This window comes from Drosophila persimilis, unplaced genomic scaffold (genome assembly GCF_003286085.1).
Source record: "Drosophila persimilis strain 14011-0111.01,24,50 unplaced genomic scaffold, DperRS2 tig00003933-arrow-pilon, whole genome shotgun sequence".
In the NCBI taxonomy this organism is placed as follows: domain Eukaryota; kingdom Metazoa; phylum Arthropoda; class Insecta; order Diptera; family Drosophilidae; genus Drosophila; species Drosophila persimilis.
Genome location: NW_020825706.1, coordinates 2,107,329 through 2,130,963, shown reverse-complemented (window position 1 = coordinate 2,130,963; position 23,635 = coordinate 2,107,329). Strand labels below are relative to the sequence as shown.

The 23,635-nt window shown below is 43.5% G+C and overlaps 3 protein-coding genes across 3 annotated transcripts; 1 reads left to right on the top strand and 2 right to left on the bottom strand.

Moving 5' to 3' along the window:
* Positions 1-18,576, bottom strand: LOC6594049 (45 kDa calcium-binding protein). Its single transcript, XM_026994486.1, has 4 exons — positions 18,438-18,576; positions 6,518-7,760; positions 330-1,014; positions 1-273 (listed from the first exon to the last, which is right to left on the bottom strand). Exons 2-4 carry the CDS (start codon positions 6,994-6,996, stop codon positions 199-201), a joined length of 1,239 nt encoding a protein of 412 aa, XP_026850287.1. The 5' UTR covers positions 6,997-7,760; positions 18,438-18,576; the 3' UTR covers positions 1-198.
* Positions 18,577-18,921: 345 nt separating this feature from the next.
* Positions 18,922-21,914, top strand: LOC6594048 (BRCA1-associated protein). Its single transcript, XM_002019835.2, has 6 exons — positions 18,922-18,979; positions 19,918-19,971; positions 20,052-20,424; positions 20,486-20,656; positions 20,715-21,506; positions 21,564-21,914. Exons 1-6 carry the CDS (start codon positions 18,928-18,930, stop codon positions 21,856-21,858), a joined length of 1,737 nt encoding a protein of 578 aa, XP_002019871.2. The 5' UTR covers positions 18,922-18,927; the 3' UTR covers positions 21,859-21,914.
* Positions 21,915-22,049: 135 nt separating this feature from the next.
* LOC6594047 lies at positions 22,050-23,023 on the bottom strand. The gene has a single exon (XM_002019834.2). It carries the CDS (start codon positions 23,005-23,007, stop codon positions 22,117-22,119), a length of 891 nt encoding a protein of 296 aa, XP_002019870.1. The 5' UTR covers positions 23,008-23,023; the 3' UTR covers positions 22,050-22,116.
* Between the last annotated feature and the right edge of the window lie 612 nt (positions 23,024-23,635).

Sequence of the window (23,635 nt, the reverse complement as noted above, 5' to 3'; positions counted from 1 at the left end):
AATTTATTATTTGATTTTCCTTGCATTGCTTATGTTTTAATTATTGAAAAATCACACAGAACATGATTTTCTACCTCTTACAGAAGGATATATGAACAAAAGAATGAACAACTTACAAATTAATATCACTATAAATGCTCAAAGGGTTTGAAGGGTAAAAGGGAGTGCCAGAAGGAGGAGTAATATAAGTAAAATTATTCAGAATTCAGTGTGAAAACTGTTTGCGGTGTCGATCATCTTGGACTGCAGAAATATCTCTGCATTGTCAGTCATCTGAAAACAAACAAAATTCATAACTATATTCCAGAAAAAACCCTTGGGAAACGCACCTCCTTGAGCGTCAGCAGCTCGTCCTTGTTCGCATCGCAGAGACTGAACAATGTGGCCGCCTCCTGGAGGGCATAGCGCGGTGTCTTTGGGTTCACGTAGTACAGCAGCTCGCCCCGATCCGCCTTGCCGTCGTGATTCTTGTCGATGATCCGCTTGAACTCCTCCCGGCGCTCCACCAGCGTCTTGGAGATCAGCGACTTGCGCAGCAGATCATCATCATCGTCCACATTCAGGTCGGAGAACTCCTCCAGCGTCAGCTGATCGTCCCCATCCTGATCGAACTGCCGCAGCAGATCATCGACCAGCTCCAGCAGATTGGACACACTCGATTCCGGGTGCCTGAAGCTCAGATACTCATCGATCGTCAGTGTGAAGAGATCGGTGCGTGCCGCCTCCGACCAGCGGGCCTTGTCCCGCATCATGTCCTCGCGCGCCCTACGATTCAGGGCCGTGTGCCTGATCTCATCGTGCTCATCGATGTCCGCCTCCGTCATGCCATGTTCCCGCAGGAAGAACCGATGGTACTCGTCCCAGGTGATCAGACCATCGGCGGGACCTATGTCCACGCGCCGGAACTCGCGGGCATTGTTCATGATGGCCTCATCGATGTGCTCGACAATGCGTCGATTGATGTATTGGCCCAACTCCTGGATGGACAGACGTCCATCATGATTGCGATCAGCTCTGGAATGGCAGAAAGGTGGAAAATATATCAGAAATTACATCCTTGGGGTATCCCTCCCACAACTGCTTTGAATTCCTCAAATGCTTGTGAGATAATTTCGAAATTTAAGTGACTTGGAGGGGCACTAATCAAATGTACATTATACATTAAGGACCTCAAGGCTTGCCCCCAAGGCATTTCGGTTGTAATTCCCTGTTGCACACTTGTCTTGTGGCTTCCTCCTGTGAAAGCCGGGCCTGGCTCTGTCTCTGTCTGCCACCTGCCACCGCAGGCTGCATATGACAGCTGTCTAATGATTTCTCAAGCCCACAGGCTGTCCCCACGCCCTCTTCTTGGCAATGAAGTGCGAATGCCCAAAACAGGTGTCAGACATTAAAGCTGCTCATTGGGACTACCCAGTGGTGGGAGGCAGCATACAAGATACAAAAAACAGAAGGTACAGATGTGCAGTAAACGAATGCTGTAGTACTTTACCTTCTCTGGAATATGCCTTGCTTAAAGTCAAAGCCATCTAACCGCCGGAATAATCAGCGAATGGGAGAGGAAGGAGGGGAGTGGATGGAGATTGCGCGGTCTTCGCCTGGAACATTGTTTGTGTTTGTGATTGTGATTGTGCTTGTGTCTGTGTGTGCGTGGGGACACAACGGAAACGGAAGCGGCAATGGCAGTGGAAGTGGCAGCAGCAGCAGCAGACAGCAGACAGCAATGGCTGTGGCTGTGTGGTGCAGGAGGCAGGAGGCAGCAACAACCACCGCAGCAGCCACCGCACAGTGGTTTCATTAGCATATAGTTGATAAATAAATAAAGTTGCAACTAAAACGATTTTAAGTTGCCTCCCCTCTACTCTTTTTGCTGCCACCTCCACCTCCACCAATTCTCCTCTCGAAACTCGTCTTTTTGGCTCTTGAAACTTTGCTCTCTCTCTCTCTTAATTCTTCGCTCGGTCACGTTCTCGGGCTCCTCGTTTTGCTTCTTGGGTGAAATGTATATGAGAAACGTTTGCGGTCGTTTGCTTAGTTGGATCAAAGAGGGGAGACACACACACACACACAGAGAAAGAGAGAAGCAGCAAATCCTTGAATATAAAAACAAAGTTTTTTCGCTTTGAGTTTCTTTCTTTGGCATCTTGTACGTGCAAGGAAGTAAATGCCACACAAAAACAAAAACCCACACAAAAAGACATGAAAAGGCTGTTTTTTTTGTGGAACCAAAGTTTTAGATACCCTTACGTAACGATAAAGGATAAGCAGCCCTTTCTAAAACCAAATCCAAAAGGAACATCAGTCTTTTATGTCATACGGATCATACGGAAAATCATTTCCAAACATTAGTTTCGTTTAGAAAATCAACGGAACGGAACAAACATTAGAAAAATCTCAACTAAATTTATTAAATTGAATCCACAAAAATGGATAAGAAAATAGCAGATTGGCTGGAGTACGACCGGGAGCAAATAAGACTTATCAATTTGGAACTTGATCGTCTGGAAAGGGGTGAACCCCCATCTAAGCCAGCAGGACAAATGCAGACACCATTTCAGGATTGCCCCTCGCAAAAGGATCAAGAGGTAAAGGAAGAGGAAAAGAAAGAGGGACAACAAGAGGAACAGAAAGAGGAAAAGGAAAAGAAAGAGGAGAAGAATAAGATGTGGATAAACAATCAATAAACCACACTACTCTTACACAAAAACTACAACACTTATAAAGAATACCAAACCACAGTCTGCCTAACTGAACACGACAAAACGATGAATAATTCATAAACAAATACAACTGTATGCAATTCCATAACAAATAAATCCACATATGTTATAGTGTTTAAGAAAATGCATTCAACTCTATATAAATTTCAATTAAAAAGGTGTAAATAGTGCTTGAAATCAGACCCTAAATCTGCTTATATTCCGAATGAGCATATAATCGATATATTTATCGTTAAATAGAATCGCTCGCCTAAAACGATTTGAACGAAGCTGTTCTCCGTATTTTTACTGTGTCAGATCCGAAAATTTTTATTTTTTTTCTCGCTCACTTTTACTCTATTTTATATTCTGTTAGAGAGAATGGGCAAGTAAAACATTAATTTGCTGAAAATATGTATTTGTGATGACTGTGTCTATGAATGCAGGACTCATGAACCCTTTTTCTCTGTGAAATCACAAATACCCCCTGGCCAGGGTATCACAAAAAAAAAAAAAGGGAAAACCACAAACGAAATTCATTCGTTTCGTACATTTTTGTGCATTTGAAGCTTTTCAAAAAGGAGCTTCGTCTCCCAATGGAAAAAGGAAGTACACGGTTGTCCTCTCAAGCCCTAAGCAGGGACCCCCTTTGCTTTTCCCCTGGAGGTCCGGAGGTAAAGGACGGGGGCAGGGAGGAGATTTGTTACAAAGCGCAAAGTGCATTTTGCATAAGCCTGCGGTAGCACTGAAGTTGGCCAATTGCATTTGCCATACAGTTCCATAGAGAGGGCGTCCTTGGGTGTCTGTCTGAGGACTTGGCCTACAGGATCACACAGTCATAGAAGGTTTTTGAGTGGTGCATAAAACTATTATTTGATGGCAGGATACACCGACAGCTGGAGTACATATTCATGTTTTTCGGATTTATCCATGCATCCCATTGCTCTCTCTTTCTCTCTCTTACACTATGTTGTGTCTCTCTCTGCACTTTTTGTGTCTCTTCTTACTCTTTTAGCACTTCTTTTGGTCAGAGGTTAAGCTTAAACTTGGAAAATTGTTGCCTTTAAAAGTTGTTGAAGTTTTTAAGCTTTTTATTTTAGCTCCTTGGTATAAATATACTTTAAATTAAAGATCTTTCTATAGAAAGAATACCTTAAACATTTCTCCAAAGAGCTCTAACTTTAGACACAAGAAATAATCCTTAAATAGTCTGTATTCCGTACATTAATTACTCTCCGCAAAACACATCATATTTTCGCTAGAAAATGAACTGAAAATCAACTAACCAGCGAACTACTAGACAGCCAACTCCCTTTCTCTGTCGCTCGCTGTACATTTTCCCAACAATTTTCTAAAGAAAGAAAACTTTGGCCGCGTGTTGCGTGCAAAAGTTTAGCCGAAAGTTTATTGCATACTTTTGTGCGGCGGCAGCGGAAAAGGAAGTGCGCCATTTTAGCGCAGTCTCCAATCAATGCAATGGCGTGGCAGAATGGTAGAATGGAAGGATGGAAGGAGGGCATGGCATGCCTAATTGGAAGCAAAAGTCAGGATTGGACACAGGACATTAGCACACGCCTCAGTGGGCTGGATCGGGATCGGATCGGTCATGCATATGGAATGAGATTGGAAACAGAACTGCCACATACGGCCAGCAGGCGGTCGATGGTGCATGAAAGAGAGAGACAGAGAAGGAGAGTCAGAGAGAGGTATACCGTTTACAATTAAAATTTATGACAGTGTCCCCCCTTTCAACGAGGCAACAGTTGCAGTTTCCATGGCAGATAAAATTTAATTGCTCCTAAAAATGGCACATGTCCTCACACTACCCTCTCTACCTCCTGCCCCCCAAAAGCCCATTGTCAACCGCATTATTAAAATGGAATTTACATGCCGGAAGAGAGGGACAGAAGCAGAGAGGGCCTCCACAAAATGAAGGCTGTTAATTTCAGACAGCAACGCAATTATCACAACATTTTCTGGTCAGTTTAATTGCAGTTTAATGCCAAGGCGACAAGTCACACAGAAACCCACAGAAACCCCCTCCAAGGACCTTAAAGTTGCCCAAAAAAACGGAATAATATTTGGGGCATTTCACTGTGGCTCTTTAATGGAATTTAATTTGATTTGTAGTACAAAATGAATGCCCGAAATGTTTTTGAGTTTTATTAGAATGGAAATTCGAAATGAATTTTGTGCCTCGAGTGAGAGGAGTGTCGTGTCGAATGGTTTTACAATTTTATCCTTTTATCAAATATTAATAAAACTCATGCACAAACATGTGTGCGCGTACAAACACAAATGCAAATGCAAACACACACAAACACGAATGTAAACGCCAAATGCGTACACGCTTGGCCACACTCCCAAAGTGTGATATGCCCTGAAGAGAAGCGAGGAAGCGATGGAAGGTCCTTGGGTGTCGGGCATTAGCTTTGCCGCACTGTGAGGGAGCCTCATGCCTAAGGCGATTCACAGTGAATGCTCTGCTGATGGACAGCTTTGCCCTCAGAGATGATTATCATACTTCAAAATGTGTAAAAAGCTGTAGGTACTTGCAGGCATTCGAATCGGCATTCAGGAAAATTAAAGAAAAGGATGGAGTGGAGATGGCCTTGAGCCGAAAGCAATCAAGCAGATGCACTGCCCAAAGGGAGATGAGAGCTTGAAGGCCAAAAATTGTGTCATTTCCATTTTGCATGTGGAACTTAATTGAACTAGCATAAATTCTCATTAGACGGAGAGGACAAACAGGATATCCGTGCGGCCCCTGCCTGGGGCCCAAAATCAAAGACCACCCTGGCATGTCTTTCCATTTTATTATTTATTGAATCGAAATGAGTTTTTTCGAGCTGAAGTTTTAAAGTTTTCCTGCCACAAACTTTTGACCAAAAAACTTTGCCCAAAAACGAGAAATTGCAGTGACAGTTTGAGTACAATTTTCCCCCTGGAAAATTCCTCTTTTCAACACCTCAAGTTTTTGGTTATGAAAATATTCGGGCACTTTTGACTGCCTGATTACCCTCCAAGAACCCGCACAGAACCTCTCGCCCCAGAGCCCACAGAACCCCACAGACACAGCATCAAATTGTAATTTTACCCCAAGACCATGACTGGGGGAAACTTTTGAGATACTCTGCCCCACCCCCATGTAAAAAGAATCTATTACGACCTCTAGTGTGGCCAAGTAATTGCCCAATTGCCTAATCGCTTGTGCGGAGAGCGAACGCTTTATATAGTTAAAGTAATTAGGGGAATTGTGCAAGTCAGCCGGATAGGAATCAACAGGGTTTTCCCCAAGGAAATTACTGGCAGGAAAAGCACTTTAAATTGTGCTGAAAATATAATTGAAACTATTCCATAAATCTTAAGTCTCGTCTTTAGTCCCGCTTAAGCCTGTCCTTCCAATCAATGTTTGTTATCTTGGTAATTCGATTATTCTCTGATTGCTCGGAACAAATCAAAATCAAAATCAAAATCATAAGGGACAACAAATCTCTGTCTTTCTGCGTCTCTCTGTGGCTTTATTGATCCAATATCCTCCTCTGCCCCAACCCCCCATCCTACAACAGAACGAGCTACATGGACATCCATCACTCGAACTCGATGCTGCCACTAATTCCCACAATTTGTCGTACATAGAGTTATGGCAGAGACTGTAGGGGCTCTTTTATGGTGTTTTTGGCGAGTCCTTTGCTCTGTCCAGGGATCGAAGGGCAGGCCCCAGGCCCCATCGTTATGCGTAACAATAAAGAAGCTGCCGCCAAATTATCAGACCCTCCAGCCCCACCACAAAGCTCCTCCGATTCCCAGCGAAAACTTACCGTTTGAAAGCTTTTGCGAGTATTTGCTTCTCGTTCACATTGCTGGCCGCCAAAATAACTGTTTCTGGCTGGTTAGGGGATTTGCTGGACGACAAAACCGCTGCTGTCCCTGTGGCCAGGCCTCCTCCTACTCCTCCTGCTTTCTGCGCTTTCTCCTCCTTGGCTGATGGCGCCACGAGGGAGGGCTGCTGATGGTGCCCCACATTGGGCGCCAATTTGGCAGCCTCTTGGGCAGCAGCAGCAGCAGCAGCACTACTGGTGCTGATGCTGCTACTGCTGCTGCTGCTGTGACTGCCTCCTGGGTCCTTTTGGTCCTTCTGCTGTTGCTGCTGTTGCTGCTGCTGCTGTTGGTGCTGCTGCAGCTTGTGGCTGGTGCTGTGCAATATCAGGCCAATGAAGAACATATAAAACAAAATTGCGCACAATGTCGAGCAACGAAGCCAGCGGAAGCTTTTGCTCAGCTTGTTAACGAAAGTCATTTTGTAGGAGCCACCACCTCCAGCTCCAGCTTCAGCTCCAGCCTCGCCACCGTCGTCTCGCCCTCTGCTGAGGCTGTGACTGGACAATGGATGGCAATGTCGACGGACTGGGGAGGGCGATGATGGAACCAGCTCCTGCTGTTCCAGTGCCTCCTCGGTCCACGCGGTTTCCTGCTCCAACTTGGCGCTCCTAGACCCCGTTTCCCCCTCTCGTTGCGTGTAATTTGCAGTAATTTCCACACACACACACTCTCTCTCTCTCTGTGCTCTGCTTTCTCTCCTTTCCACTCCTGTCAGTAGCTGCTCTTTGGGTTGTTGTAATTGTACATTAATTGACTTTTATGTTGCATCCCAGCGACAGACAGAGACAAGGACGATGACGATGATGATGATGATGATGATGCCTGCCCGTCGGTGGGGATGGTGTCGGTGTCTCTACCAATTTGTACCCGCACTGTAACGTAGTATGTGGCCACGCCTACTTTTAGTAAGGGGGCATCCAGACGATGGTTCGAAGTAACTGTAACAAGTTCTAATACCAATTTGATGTGTTATTGCCACTCGTACGATGCGATGCTCGTTTTCTGGTTCTGGTTCGGTTTCTGGTTCCCATTCTCATTCTCATTCTCATTCCCATTTCCTGCGTTTTTCCCGCTCTTCATCGCCGTCTCCTGCTCTTCTTTTATACCAATTTTACATGATTGTTACAGGCATCGTTTCCATTAAACACGATGATGATGATGGTAATGGTGGTACTGCTGCAGCTGTGAAAGGAAATGGATTTTCCATGAATAAAAGTTAAGGAAATTGTTTTTAAGCAGAGAAGTTCGATTAAAGTTATGGGATCAGTTCGGGGATCATATCATTTAGGGGGCCTAGAACCGTTGAAAGCGTCTAACCCTGTCTAACCGTCTAACCCTAGAGCCATGGAGTGCAGTTCTTCCTTCGAAATTTTTCAGAAATTGTTAAACAAAAGCGAATTTGTTTTCAGGTTTTGGAAGCACAGAACAAGGAATATAAATTTATAAAAGAACAAGCATCAACCCTTGGCTCACTCGCCTCGTGCGTCAACCCCTGGCTCTCTAGCACCGCTCACTCGCGCAGTTATGAGTAAAATATGGAAGGACGACACAGCATAGACCCATCTTTCGCTGTACAGTGCCTCTCCTTTCACTACCAATTCCCCTTTTAAAACGCACTTTCAGGTCATAGCATAACCGGATCTCTTATGATAATAAATAGCGACCTTAGAGCTTTTCAAGCATGCTCTAAAACCCTTTTAGGAGAACTGTCCACTTCACTCTGGAATTTCTGTTTTGCTGTCGAGTGGCTCCACCAGCCCCCGCCCCATCAGGACAAGCCGCAAACTTATTAATTTACCCCCTACCCTTCCACCCGAAAGGAAGCTCTTTAACCACTTGAATGACCTCTCCAGGGAGGGAGGGGAGGTCCAGCTGCGAAAAGGGGATTCAGTCATTAAGCAGGCAACGAGCGAATTAGAAAAAAATACCCATACCATAGCACACCATCCCGTCCCCTACCATAAATTGCATTCGTACTTTTCTCATTTCATTATTGAAGTACGAGATTCCGAATCAGCCATAAAATTGAGGCCAAGCTAATGACTCTTACATAATAGAAGGCACTAAAACGAAAGAGAGTCGTAAATGAGATCCAGATGAGATGAGAGTTCGGTTCAGAGATGAGATTCAGGGCCAGGCCATGGGCTATGTGATGGGTACTTGATTTTAAAAGCTCACACATAAAATTCCAACAGTTGTTCCACAGAACAGAAAATTTATGCGGCTCCATTAAACAGGGGGGCAGGCATCACATTTCGTAGGGGATATAATGAGTACTTTTGTTTGGAGCTTAAGGTGTATTGTGTCTCAGAGTCTTAGTTGGGAATTAATAAAGTTCATCCTTGAACTGGTTTAATTCTGCTTTAAATTAACACTGTTTTAAGATTTATGTTCCTTCGCAGAGGTCTTTAGGAATCACCCACGACTCCGGCTCGGAATTATATCCGAAGTTTATGATATCCCAGAAAGATGCTCACCAAAGAGCTCACAAATAAAATCTATTAATGCCCTTTCCACAAGGCTGAGTAGATCACTTCCTCGTACTGGGATTTTGCAACATAACCCCAAAAATCTTTTTTTTAAAGTCCACAACCACGTCTGCCCACTTTCAAAATTTTCACTCAGCATTTGCAACGCGAATAACCACAGAAATCTATGAATTCAAAAGAGAATTGTACGATCTTTCTCAGGATTTTTGATTCATGTGAATAAGGTGAATATACCTAAAGATCTAGCTACCCAAAGTGGAAGTTTTCTATCATTTTAAATGTTTCTTCAAAAGATTTTAAAGCCAAATTCCAGTCTGACCATTAAGGATTCAAGACATCCATTTATAAACCCTAGTATTCTCTTCTGCTACCACCTCCTACATTTATTTATTTACATCTGCAGACCGACCGACCGACTGGGACCATTAATTGAGTAAAGCAAATGGAAAATTTCCGCCGAATGGCAATCCACTCAACGCGGAATTGGTTGTCGCCCCCATTTGGCCGCAGAACTTCCCGCGCTATAAGTAAGTATAATTTAATCAGATATTTATATATGTTTTCCACAGATGAATGCGCACTGAATGCATTACCATAACGCCTCCTTCTCCCACTGAAATGAACCCTTCCTCCTACTTCTTCTCTGAATGGGTTCTCATGGACCCTCCTCCTTCTTCCCCGAATGGATTCCTCTTGCCTTGGATGGCAATCCCGGCACGAATTCGATTTGACTTACTGACTCAATTTGGATTTCTGAATATGTTGAACCATATAGCAAGTAGGGCCCTTCCCCTCCCTCCGAGAACCCTTCTCCACTCTCGTGGGGAGTGTGTGTGTTTTTTACGATACCCCACTTGTTGTTGCCACACTTTTTAACGCTTTTGTTTCGCGTCGTTTACTTTTGTTTTCTCTGACACTTCTGCACTTCTGGCTGCTGGCCATTGCTGTTGGCCTGGCTTTTATTGTGGCTAACAAAAAACCAGTTGAGCATCTTTACAAACACTCGGATTCGGATTCGGATTCAGAGATACACTCATAAGCAAGAGAGTCGCAGATGCTACCGAGCACGAGCATTGTATTGCATTGTGTGTTGGCCAACACCACTTTTGGCCACTTTTACTGTTTGTCCGTTTCATTTTTGCTGTTTTTTATTAACTGGTTGGACCCTCTCTCACTCTCTTACTCTCCGAGTCCCTTGTTTTATGTCTCTCTGAACTTTTGTTGGTTATTAGCTTCACTGACAAAAAAAAAAAACAATAAACAGATGGCCAAGAAAGGGAACATCCACGCCCAGAGACACAAAAACACACTGGAACAGAAACAGACGCAACAAAAAGTTGGTAATAAATTTTTAATGAAATTTTCTGTGCAACCTTAATGAAAAAACTGAAAGGCGGAACACACAGAGCGACACAGAGAGCGAGAGGGAGGGAGACAGGAAAATGTGCAAATGGAGCCAGAGCTAGAAAGATTTTTTAATCAAATTTATGTTCATATCTCTCCGAAATCAAATCCAATTAGCAACTTTATAAAGTACTTTCGAGGGGGTCCTCCTCCTCATTGTCGCCGAATGGATACGCCTCGCCTCGCTGGCTGCTCATTAAAAGTGTCCCTGTGCCAGGACTGGACAGGGACAGGAGATTGTTATAAAGATTCACGCCCGGAACGCCCGTTTTATGGAGCTTCTGCTCTCCTCGGCCCATAGATAGTGTCAATTTCAATAAAAATCGATGATGTAGCAAAAAGTGCATGGCCGAAAGAAGTGGAGGGGTGCGCCAAAAAACGAAAAGAAAGTTGAAACAAAGTGAGAGGGCTGTGGGAGGTTATGTGGACTACAAGATACCCCTTAAGTACTACTCAACAAATATAGAACAAAGAATACCCTCCATCCAAAGAAAGATATCTGCTTAAGAGGTATTTTAGAAGGAATAACTATAGGAGTATTGAGCCAAAACAAGGTGTCCAAAAGGTCCAAAGGTGACTGTAATTTATATCTCTGTCTGACTGTAATATTCACAAAAATATATCCACAAAATATGAGCCCTTGATGTTGTGGCTAACAACATTCAAACGGAGATGTTCTGGAGGTATATGCTGGTTATATGGTAGATACCCTCCACGATCTACTCTCCTACAGGGTATAAAAATGCGTTAAACTTTATTGCAAAACTATTGGCAGACAAGTGGCAGTAGATAGAGGGACATCCGAGAGGGGCGGCAGAGCATGAGGAGGGGCATCAAAGAGACTGAGGAGGGGCAGCAGAGAATGAAGAGGGGCATCGAGAGGGGGTCAGCAGAGGATGGAGAGCATCGAGAGGGCCAGCAGCGAATGAAGAGGGGCATCAAGGGGGGCCAGCAGGGGATGAAACGCGCGACGAGGGGCAGGACAGGGGCATCACCAAATGTAGAAGCACAAGAGAGCGTTGCTCCAAAGGGTTGTGGATTGATATCTGAAGGGAGGTGGGGAAGGGGTTCAAAATTCTGCCTGAGGAGGGGAGGCAGCGATAAGCTCTCGCTGCCTGCACAAGTTTAAAGATTTGATTTGGCAAACGATTCTCCATCCTCCTCCATTCCCCCTTATCGGCTTTATCGGAGGACTCCCCCTCCTCCTTCGACAAGAGGACACGGCAGAACGAGCGGATAAAAATTGCTCTTCGATTCCTCCTGCACATTACAAAACGATGATAAAGACGATAAAGATGATGATGATGATGGAATGTTTGCCCACCCATTGATGGATCCATCGTTTGTTTGAGCAGCAGCGAAGAGGAGGGGGCAGGGGGGTGCTTATTGGCCAGTTGAGTTGGGAATTGGCGAATAGTTCTGGCTTGGCTGAGAGAGAGGGCAGGGGCAGGGGAAACGATAACAGTTTGAAGCGAGTGATTGTTTGTGCCACAAGCGGAATGCAATGCATTTCGAGGGGGCAGCAACAAAGATGAGTTAAGTAGATCCTGGAATGAAGAATGTGTGTTCCAAATGGGAGAGAAAGATTGCTATATCTGTGGGAGGGGGGTTTTGTGGCTTCAAACGATTCTGTTTGGAGTTTCGTTTGAATTTATGGAAGAATTTTCGATGCATTTCGATGCAGGCCTTCAGTCCTCTTCTAAAGTCTCAATCTTCATTCGTCCTGCCAATATATTTAGACATTTATGAATTGCTGTCTACTCGTTTCGATTTCAATTATCACAGTAAGAGCCATCCATCGAGGGCAAACCAATTGTATTAATTATGAGAGCATATCCATCTATCTATTTATCTCCTTCTCTACTTTTCCCAGTCCCCCTTTTGTGGCTGCAGAGAAGCAGCGGCAGCAACAAAATTCCATAAAATATTCATAGGAAAATTTATTTCAATTTTTTGGCCATAACCATTTTGGGAGACTCCTGACATTTCAATTAAAACTCGAAGCGATTTGATGAGCAGCCCCACCACCAATAATGATGATGCTGCTGATGATGTTGATGGGGAAGGATTCTCTGACGATAATGGGTGCGGGCTGCTGCGTTGATAGATTTAATTTAACTTTTTAATGAACTCCAAATTGAAGTAGGCGTTGGGAGAAAAGCCACCCCCAAGCCACCCACAATTTATACCAATTAGCAGAAAGAGTTTGTTCACATTTTAGGGCCATTCCCCAAGGATTTTCCGGATAATCTCAATTCGAAAGTTATTCCGTTTAAGGTCTGTCCATAGGTTGCTCGGCAAATGGCTCATTTTCCCCATTCTCTCATTTGTTTGTGGTCTCTTTTCTCTGTTTTTGGGGGCCCCATAATCAACTCTGGCTTTTGGCCAAAGTCAAAGCTGGGCCTCCCATTTGCATTTGCATTTGCATGAGTGTGGGCTGCACTCAATCAGTGCCCGAGCAAACAAGCTGCAACAACACACCAAGGATGCAAGGAAAGTGGCAAAAACAGACACCAACAAAAAAGCGAGCAGGAAACAGACAAATAAGTTGATTTGTTTGTTGTTTGTAGAGAATGAAAATGCCGAAAAAGCGCACAGCAAATGCAAATACCCACGAGAGAGCGATGCCGAGATCCACGGCAAAGGAAATGAGTAGCCAAAAGGCAGGGTATTCGAAGTGTAGATGCTCTTATTTGGCAAAGGAGCTACGAGATTTCCTTTCGATCTAGAATATTATCTGCTTCTGCTCCCTCCAAAAATAACAATTATCAAGGTACTGTAGAGAGAAAGAAAATATGGTTTGTTTTTTGAATGACTAACGAAAAACTCCTTAATTAAGTAAATTTATTTAAACACAATCCAGAATTCCATCAAAAGGGGACCACAAAAAACCGGAGTATCCTCTGCTTTTTGTGCATGGCATGTGCGTTTAAAAAGTGGCATAAAAAAACCAAAGCAAAGCAAAGCTTGTTAGTCTAACGGCGCGGCGCGTCGTGTAAAGAAGAGATTTTCCAACAGACAGAGAGCGAGAGAGAGAGAGAGAGGGGGGGAAGGAAAGTGCACAACAAAACTTGGGAATGCACTTGAATGCAAAAGGCCGCCCCCCCCAAAAGCACCGATCCACAGCGCAAACAAATGAATGCAGTCTGCACAGTTTTTTTGGGGGGCCAGGGAGATGGAGAACTTGGCACTTGTTGTCATGGCAGGGTCACAGGAATGGCATCATCACCATGGCAGGACTAGGACTCACCTTCCAGTCGGATGTCAGGTGGAAATGCCAACTCAAAATGAGGTTCGTCTCACATTTTTACACAATTTACACGTGTGGGACTCGTGTGTGCGGACAAGGACAGGCACATTCATATGTAAATAAGCCTTTATTAGGTGTGTGTGCCAGAGAGGTGGATGGTGCAGGGCTGACTGACACCCTGACAACTCCTCTGAACCCCTGAATTCCTGAAGCGAATGCAAACCGAGTTTGAGGCCAATGCGGAATGAAAATCGAAGTGGAGCTCAGTCTGGGATGCATACTGATTGCTGTTTGGATTATTGAATTGATTGTCTCTCCCACTCTTTACTTCTGGCCCTTTTGCTTGGCTCTTCTTTGCACTACATCTTGTCTCCTCTCTTTTCTCTCACTCGGTGCGCATTTGCCTTTTCCTGGCATAGTCCGACTATGGACCATGGATATATGAGTACAGTTTCAGGGTCTTCGAATAATGATGGCAAAAGAGTTCCAATTAAAAGTGTTTTAGGGACTTCAAGCATACAGTCCCTTCTGTAACATTCCATAGCTTTTCTTTGCCTAAGACGCATCCCTTAATTTCTACTAATTTCCCATCAAGCGCTTTTTTTTCTACAAATTCATTCTTTAATTTCTTTCGCTTTCTTGCAGATAATCTTCCTATTTAATCTCTTGTTTTGTTGCTCGCTTTTGCGCCCCCAATTTAGTGACGTTGATGGATGGCCCCATTCCGCATGCAGGTCCTAGAAGCTAAGTTTTCCTCTGCACAACCAAATCAATCAAGTCGGAGGCACTTTCCCTGAATGGAAATGGAAATGAATTCACAGCAAGAGCAGATTGGATTAGTTTCGGGACAAATGATTAGGGCCAAAGTGGACCATGGGAAAAGTGGATTAGGCAACACCCAGATGTCTGCTCCACCCCTCCCCCTAATCGCAATCTAATTATTGTTTTATCATTCGGGGCTAAACCATAATTCTGTTTAATTGCATTTTGATTAAGGGTCTGCATGAATGTTTTCTGTATTCATATGCATATGTTCATTGACACGGCAAAAATAAATTTTCCGCGCTAATCTAATCTCATACAAAATGTTCACAAACGAAAAAGTTTGAATGTGGGCACAACGCAGCGTATGCGTAATATGTTTTTCATGCTGTTTTCCCCCACTTCCTTTTTTGTAGCCGTATGAGATTTAATGGGAGTTTCGGTGAATGGTTTGACTTATATTTGGAAAAAGTGCAGATAGGGTCTATGTTTTATTGAAAACCAATGAAGATGAAGATGAATCCTTTTGAATTTTTTAGTACAGTGGATAAATTTTTACTTTCAGAAGAAGAGATGAAGCGAAAGATTAAGGAAGTGGTAGAAAAAAGCAACAGTAAGAAAACAAAGTCCAAGCAATAAAACGAAAGACTCAGCGAGAATACTAGTGAAACCGCCAAAAAAAAAATTACGAAATAATCACAGAAATATGTACTTCTCTTTACTATACTTATACTTTGTACTTACTTGTACTTGCTTTACTTTATACTATATAGGCATTATAAGAAGCTCCTAGAAATGCACCGTACAAATAATAAATATACCACAAATTAAGTTATTACGTGTTTGCGTTAGTTATTACCTTTGCGAATCCCTTAGATATAGAATTGGTATTTGAGTACCAAAACACTTGCTTTGGGGAAACATGTCAATGCTTCTGGCAAAATATTATTATTATTTTCATCCAGAAACCCGTTTTGTATTTAAATAGCATTTTTCATTATCTTTTAATCATGATATAGCATAGAAGATTGTATATATGTATCGAAATCTAGTTCTCTCTCTACTGATTCTATGTATCTCTCATCGAAAAACTAAAGTAAATGTCATACGTGTACCGGCTACAAGCAATATTGATCGAAAGCCGTATTTCCATTTCTAATTATAATACGCTTAAGCCATGCTACTCGCACTGTTTCACTCACTCTCCCTCTCTCTCGATAGCATTCCCATTCCCTCCTCTACACATGTATCTGTATATCTCTGGTTCCCCTCCTTCTGTTCCCTCTCTCTCTCTCTCTGCATTTCTATGATTATGTTACTTTGGTGGAAATGGCAATTGGAACACGGCAACAAAACATGATTACCTCAACCGGTTGCACTTCGCTGCAGCAGCAGCAGCTGCTCCTCCTCTTGCTGTTGCTCTTTTGTACCAACACACAAACTTTTCGAGAGTGAGAGTGAGAGTGTGGCCAGAGAGGGAGAGTGAGCGAGAGAGGCAGAGCTGTAGGAAAAGAGAGTAACAGTGAAAAAGCCAGCCAGAGATGTGTGAGAGAGGGGTACAGAGGGAAGGGAGGTGCTTGCTCATGATTGTCGTTTTGCCAGTTTTTGTTTTTAGCAGTTTGTGTGGTGCGGGGGTAGGTGGGAGCGGCAGCAGCACAAGGCGGGTGGCGGTCACAAAAAGTGAAAGTGCACTTTAAACACAAGCACAGACATCCATATGCATACGTACATATATGTTTACAAAATGCCACATGTCAGACATACATGTGTAATACACACACATGTCGCATACATATGTGTCTGTGTGTCTGTGTGTCTGTCTGTAATTTTAGATGTAACTGTGAGCCGACATTTAAACGTAACAGACACTTGAGCTTTTGCAGAGCAGAAAGCATAGAAATGTCAGGCCAACGGGCACGGGCACAAGGGCATAGTGTGGATCACAGTATAAGGTGAGGGGCAAAACCGGTCTTCAAAGTTGCATGAGGTCTGTTGCCTCCCGCTGATTTATTAATGATTTGCTGGCATCCACACTGCTCATCAGAGTCTGAAATGTAACAGCAAACGTTCTCTTGGCACTGCCTCACCTAATAATAATACCTCTTGGACAGAGACAAGTCAACCCTGTGCCTTGCCATGCGGAGAAGGAGAGGTGTGGGTGACTGAATGACTGAATGACTGAATGAATGAGTGTGTGTGCATGTCCACATGTGTTTGCGCGCGGGTGTTGGTATAACAATAAAAACGCGTAGAAGTGCAACAAATGCATGAATAAACAACAACTCAATTTGAATAGAGCAACAGCAGCAGCAACAGTTCTGCAGTTAACAGGGGCACCCATGGGAGTCCCTCCATTCAGCTTAAGGTTATTTTATCTTAGAGCTACACTTTAAGTCAAGTCCTAAGGATTCTTCAATAGAAAGAGGCACTGTTTTACTTTAGTAGTGGAAGGTACTGAAAAGCAGGATATTTTTAAAGATTTAGCATGAAGCCCGCCATTTGAAAAACAAACCAAATGTTTGCCAATACTGTGCGACAAAATTAAAGCTTTTGAAAGTACTTTGGCAAAAATTTGGTGTAAGCCTGGTTGAGCAGATCACTTCCTCATACTTTAGTTTGGCCAAAATCTTTTTTAAAAATTAAACTTTTATAAAATTTAGTAATGTGAAAAGAAAATTGTATGACCTTTCATAGAATTGTTGATTCGTCTCGATAGAGTGAATATACCTGAAGATATAGCCATCCAAAGTTAAAGTTTCCCACCATTTTTAATTTTTCTTCAACTTTGGCATTTAAAACAAATTGTTTTTGTATGTTATGGTCATATTTCTAGACATTAATTCTTGGTGGCACTAATTCTCAAAGAAATTTACTGTCGCACTGTGTACGAGACAAATTAGTGCCCTAGAATTTTAGTTTCAGTCTAAAAACTTTGCTACATCCAATATCATAATTGCCTTTTAAATTTTAGTGAGCAAACTGGTCTTAAACTGAATGGAACTTCATAAAATGTACGATCTAGTTCCGCTCTGAATACCAAAATCTATTGAAACTTTTTATTACTGCAGAGTTTTCCTTTCAGTTTTTTATTAGAAATCTATATCGTATGATCCAGAATGCTTATGTAAAAATAAACCTGATTTTGGCAGCTTTAGAGCCAACTGGCTGGCTGGTTGGCAGCTCAACGCTTGGCTAAGCTCTCTCGGGCTCTGGCTGGCGTTTATTACATACAACAATTGATTTTCGCTATGCGACGCGCGAAGCAGCAGACAAAATGCAAATGAAAATGCGCCAAAGAGAGAGACAGCGACAGCGTCAGCAGCGAGTGAGTGGAGGGGACGGACAATATAGTTTCAAACAAAACTTCAAATTGGCAAACAGAAAAGTGACTCACACAAGCAGACACACACTAGCACACAGACACAGGGGCAGACAGATAGACTGACAAGTGGGGGCCGGGGGCTGGTGGCTGGGTCTGGTTCTGGGAGTGCAAAAAAAATGACAAACGTGCTCTTGATAGACTTGTTGACGACAGGCAGGTCTTTCTCTCCTTCGTCCTGGCACTTGGCAGCACTGTCAGCTACCAAAAATCCCCCGAGAATGGGGTGACGTTTTGAAATACGTCAAGGTGTACCGCCGCCGGATCCCTGTTTTGGGACATGTGTGTGTGTGTGTGTTACGGATTTTGTAAGCAATTTTATTGCTGAAATCATTAATAAATAATGCCAGAAATCAATATACTCGCATTTTGTATGCGTGTGTGAGCGCGGTGCCATACGCGAAATGTATTTTTGTGGTTAAATCTTGGTAATTGCAATTACGAATCCCCACCCGGATACCCCCTATAAGCGAATATTGTAATCAATTCTTTGGGTTTATTGCGGGCCAGTTCATGGTTACACTATCCCCAATAACAACTACAACTACAGCTACACTATCCGTTACTGCACTCACATTTTTTGTTGTGTGTTGGTTTGTTTTGCTCTAGCCTTTGCCTCTCTTTTCGGGTTTGATTTACGCGCGCGTGAAATAACGAACAAGTCTCGTAAACGTGTTTTTGTCACGGCTTAGACCACGGGCGGCAACACGTCCGCCTTCGAGTAGCTACCAGTTCGTACTAACTGTATTTTTTGGCCAAAAAGCTTCGGTGGCTACCCGAAGCGAAACCGAGAACTTGGTCGGTGGAAGGGGCTGTGGCTGGGTGGTTGGTCGGTTGGGATGGAGCTGGGGTGGCGGAAAGCCGACAAGTTGTAAGCGACCACCGCTGTGGGACATATCAAAATCCAGTTTAATACTTTTAGCTAATTAATCAAATTTTCAAAGGCGTTTTAAATTTAAAGTAGGCCAGGTTTTTTTCATTTCTACAAATTCAAGTTATTGTTGTCTCAATATTAAAATAACCTACCTTTACATATGACTTCAAACACATTTCTCAAATATTGATATGCTGCTGCTGCTGGAAAACCGAATATCCGTTCAAATGGATTATTTGCCCGGTATGTAGTTGTTGGTGCTGGTAAAGACTGTCAGATAGCCGAACTAGTTCGCGGAAAACTGTTCACCAGAGTCCTATTTTCAAAATAGAACGATTAAATTATCGCAGAAAAATATCACCTAGAAATATATTATCAGCTAACTGGTTTTTGTAACTATCCGCGATACCCCATTTTATACAACTTTTCTGTGCTTCATATCAAATTTTCAACAAAAAGAGGAACCGGTTAAAACGGGTTGACGCGATTTTTTTCTCGGCCAATGAAAATCGTCAAAAATTAAATGCAAAACATGGATGATCATCCCAGGCTCTAATTAATGCAGAAACTTGTCAGTCTCTGTTTTAAACGATATTTTGCAATATCTTACAGAGACCAAGAACTGGTACTGGGATCAGGATTTATATACAAATAACAAATCGAATGCATGAATAGGCCTTAAAAATGCAATCTAACACAAGGGTTACAAACGCCCATATGTTTGTCATCCCAGGCTCTGTAGGTATCAGGATTGCGATAAATATATACAAGATACTAATAATGTACTTGAATGTGTCTAAAGAATATCAATATCAAGCCTTGTTTTAGTCAAAATATAATAAAAGCCAGGCCTAAAAACTAACCAATCTTAAAAAAAATTTATTCATCAACGACATAAAATTATGTGGGCAGAGCTAAATTTTCTATTTAGCTGGGAATATTCGACGGAATATCAAAATTGAGGAATATGCATAATAGAACTTTAATTCGTCAGTATATTTTTAAAGTAAGACGGTATGTTTCGGTATATTTCTGAGGCTCGGACGGTATATTTTATCGATAAGTCCGATGAATATTTATCGCTCTTACACCAAACATTAATTTACGCAAAAACATTTAATTCGTTTTTTTTATACATTTTGGTAATTGACCTGATCTAAATTATGCCTGTGTAATGCTAGAAAACATTTCCCTGTGTGTCATCAAAATCGAAATCGATTTGGAGCCAAACGCAGGTAAATAACGCGAACAAAGAAAACGCATACATTTCGCCAACAATTAATTGACCCCGTCTGCTGCTTTATCCGTAAATTAGAACAAGAAGGCGCCGTATCAGCAGAGCATCCAACCAATCCGCGGGTTCAAAAGGAGCGCGAGCGGGACCGTGGACTGCGACAGTCCCGCGATATAACCATTGAAACGTACACGAATCAGCGTTGGATAAAGGAACTCTCAGAGGGCGAAAATAGCATTGAAGGTGACACAAAGAAGATGAACTGGGCCACCACGCTGCAGCATGTAAACAGCCCGACGGCTGGGAGCTCGCGGGAGACGACGCCACGCAGCGGCGATGAGTCACAGTCTGGTAACGTGCAGGCAAACTCGAACTTTCCACTGGAGATTGGCTACTTTTCTGGCAATCCCATAGTGGAAGTCACCAAGGGACTTATTCATCTATACAAGAAGAAGTATGAGCTGCCACTGCGTGTTTCATTGCTCCTTTTAATACGTTTTCTTTCCGTTTATTAGTGAACGCAAGGCCACCAAGGAGGCCCCATCCAATCAACTCTGCCTGCTGGCCGTGCCAGCCACTCTCAACTGCCATGATCTGCTCAATTTTATAGCTCCCTGCCATGCGGAAATCAAGCATGTCCAGATTGTACGCGACGGCAGTCCCAATCAGTTTATGGTGCTCCTAGAGTGAGTTCAAGTCCGCAGAAAACTCTTATCATTTCAATACAACTCTAATCTCATACAGATTTCGCTCGAATGAGTCGGCCTTGGAGTTTTACAAGTCCTACAATGGCATTGCCTACAACTCACTGGAGCCCGACTCCCTGTGCCATGCCGTTTGGGTATCTGCTGTGGAGCGTAGCGACCACGGACTACCGCCCGTGGGGCACACAGAACTGCCCACCTGCCCCGTCTGCTTGGAGCGCATGGACGAGAGCGTGGATGGCGTTCTCACCATTCTCTGTAATCATGCTTTCCATGCCAGCTGCCTGATGAAATGGGGCGACTCCACCTGCCCCGTCTGCCGCCATGTGCAGACGCCCGAGCTGATGGAAGACTCTGTTTGCATGGAGTGCGAGGGAACAGATTCGCTGTGGATTTGCCTGATCTGCGGCCATGTCGGTTGCGGTCGGTATCAGGGTGGACATGCTGCCGCCCACTACAGAGCCACCAATCACACCTTTGCCATGCAACTGGGAACCTCCAGTGTGTGGGATTACGCAGGCGATAATTTCGTCCACCGTCTGTTCCAAAACAAATCCGACGGCAAGCTGGTGGCCTCGCAGACCGGAAAGGATGAACGCGAGGAAAAGATCGACTCCATGCAGATGGAGTTCACCTATTTGCTGACCTCGCAGCTGGACACACAGCGCAAGTACTACGAGGAGCGAATGGAGCGCCTCGAAGAAGAGTGGATGAACTTTAAGGTGAATGCCAGCGAGGCCAAGTCAGAGGTGACGGATCTGCTGCACGTCCAACAGTCCATGCACAAGGAGAAACAGAATCTAGAGCGCAAACTAGTACAGCATACATCCAAGTAGGGGATACACTTTCAAAGAGTATAGGGCATTAAATAACCTGTGTTCCATTTCAGACTAAAAGAAGTCCAAAAGCAGCTAAATGAAGAGCGTGAGCTATCTAAGGCCTTGCAGGACAATCAAAGCTCCTGGCTGGTCAAATACAATGCCCTGGAGCAGCAGTACACGGAATTCAAAGCCAAACATGATGCGGAAGTCACCGATCTCAAGGAGCAGCTGCGCGATGTCATGTTCTTTCTGGACACCCAAGGAAAGATGGCAAACTCGGAGCTGGCCGGAGCCTCAATCACTGGCCTGGGCGAAAAGGAGCCCGATACCAGCACGCGGCGCAACAATCGTCGCAAGAAATAGACTTTTAATTTAATCCGTGAATAAAACTGAATAGCAGCTTCTTTATGTATTTAAAATGTAATGTTTAATCCCCGACCCCCACCCACGCTGAAGGCTAAGCAAATAACGAAAATAACATTACACTATAAAGCAGCTCTAAATGTGATTTCCTTTGTGAAGCAAAGCGATACAAAATATAACTAATGTTAAGAGAATTTCAAATATTGTATTTCATGGTGTTTTTTCGTGTGAATTAAAGGAAATATTGTTCAAAAAAACTCAAATGGGTTTCTCTTGCGGCGGACATGTGTTCTCGCAATGGAATATGGGATCGGGCAGTTCCTTGATGCAGATCTCTGTGGCCTCCTGGAATATGTCGTGCTTCTCCTTCATCTCCTGCTCGCTGCGATCGAGATTCATTAGATAGGCGGCAATGAAGGCCCGCGGATCCTGCGGCTCATGCAGATGCAGCTGGGCAAAGGCTCGAACCAGCACGTGGCCCATCTTCTCCTTGATCTCCGCGGCTATGGTGTCCACCACCTCCAGGTTCTTGCCCTGCGGCAGCCAGTCGTAGTCCTTGAAGCAGCAGCACTCGCAATAGGCCTTGGGATCCGAGTCCTTGAGCAGCTTAAAGAACGCCTGCAGCTCTCCCTCGCAGCGTTTCAGATGGGCCACCTCTCGAACAAAGCGTTTGTTCATCTGGCAAATGTCATTCTCGCATTTCTGGATCACCTCACGGTCCTGCGAGAGAGTAGCCGTTCGTTTAATGTAGTCCACGGTGTTCTCCTGGAAGGACTTGAATTTGCACTTCTCCTCGTTGTAGGCGTTCAGGCACTGTCGGGCATAGACCATTATATTGTCCCGGCGGCGGCGCAGCTCCTCGCTTTTCTTTGTGTAGTGCAGCTTCAGTTCATCCAGATTGACGATGCGTTCGGCAAACTGTGTGAGATCCTCCTCACTGACGCAGACCTTTGGCTTCGTTGACTTCTCATCTCCGACGCACTTGGCCTTTTCGATCTTGTCCATTTCGGCCTTCATCTCCAGTTGCACGTTGCGCAGCTGCGTATTGAGGCGCTTCACATCATTGTCGCTGATGATCAGGGTGTTGAGCATCTCCCGCAGGCATCCCTTGTGAGGATTGGGCAGCTCATCTTTGCATTCTGTTAGCATTTTGGTGGTTTTAAAAGATTGAAAAATATGAATTTATATTTTCTTTTGAGTTTCTAGTTTGAAATAGTTCGTTTTAAATGAAAGGTTTTTGTTTAATGAATTTATGGCTATGATAAAGATTGCTTAGGTTCTCAAAAAGGTGTCTATACATATATTCGAATTGTAATGTCCAAATAGACGCCTATGAATAGAGTCTTAGAAAAGCTCACTTATCGTAAACAATTGCTCAGGGATTGTACTACAAAGTGTTCTAGTGTAAATACTTGCTTTAAAATTAAATTTTGGATAGTTTTTGATTGAAATAAATGCTCAAACTTTTCAATATCATAAGATCAAACCATAGAAATGGTAAATTAAAGTTGGAACTTCTTATGCTGCTGCCAGATTTCCTTCTATCATATTGTCTCCCATTGTTATGTTCTTCTGAAAAAAACCCCCACATATTTTCCCATTAAAATTGATGCAATCTTTATAAACTATTCGTACAGAAACGTATACTATAATTTATGCCCCTCCCTTAGACTTCTCCACCAACATTTAAACGCCAGAAAAGACTTACAGACTCCAAAAATAAAAGGCAACTACAAGTCGAACCGGTTTGACTAGACCCCCGACCGAATCTTCACTT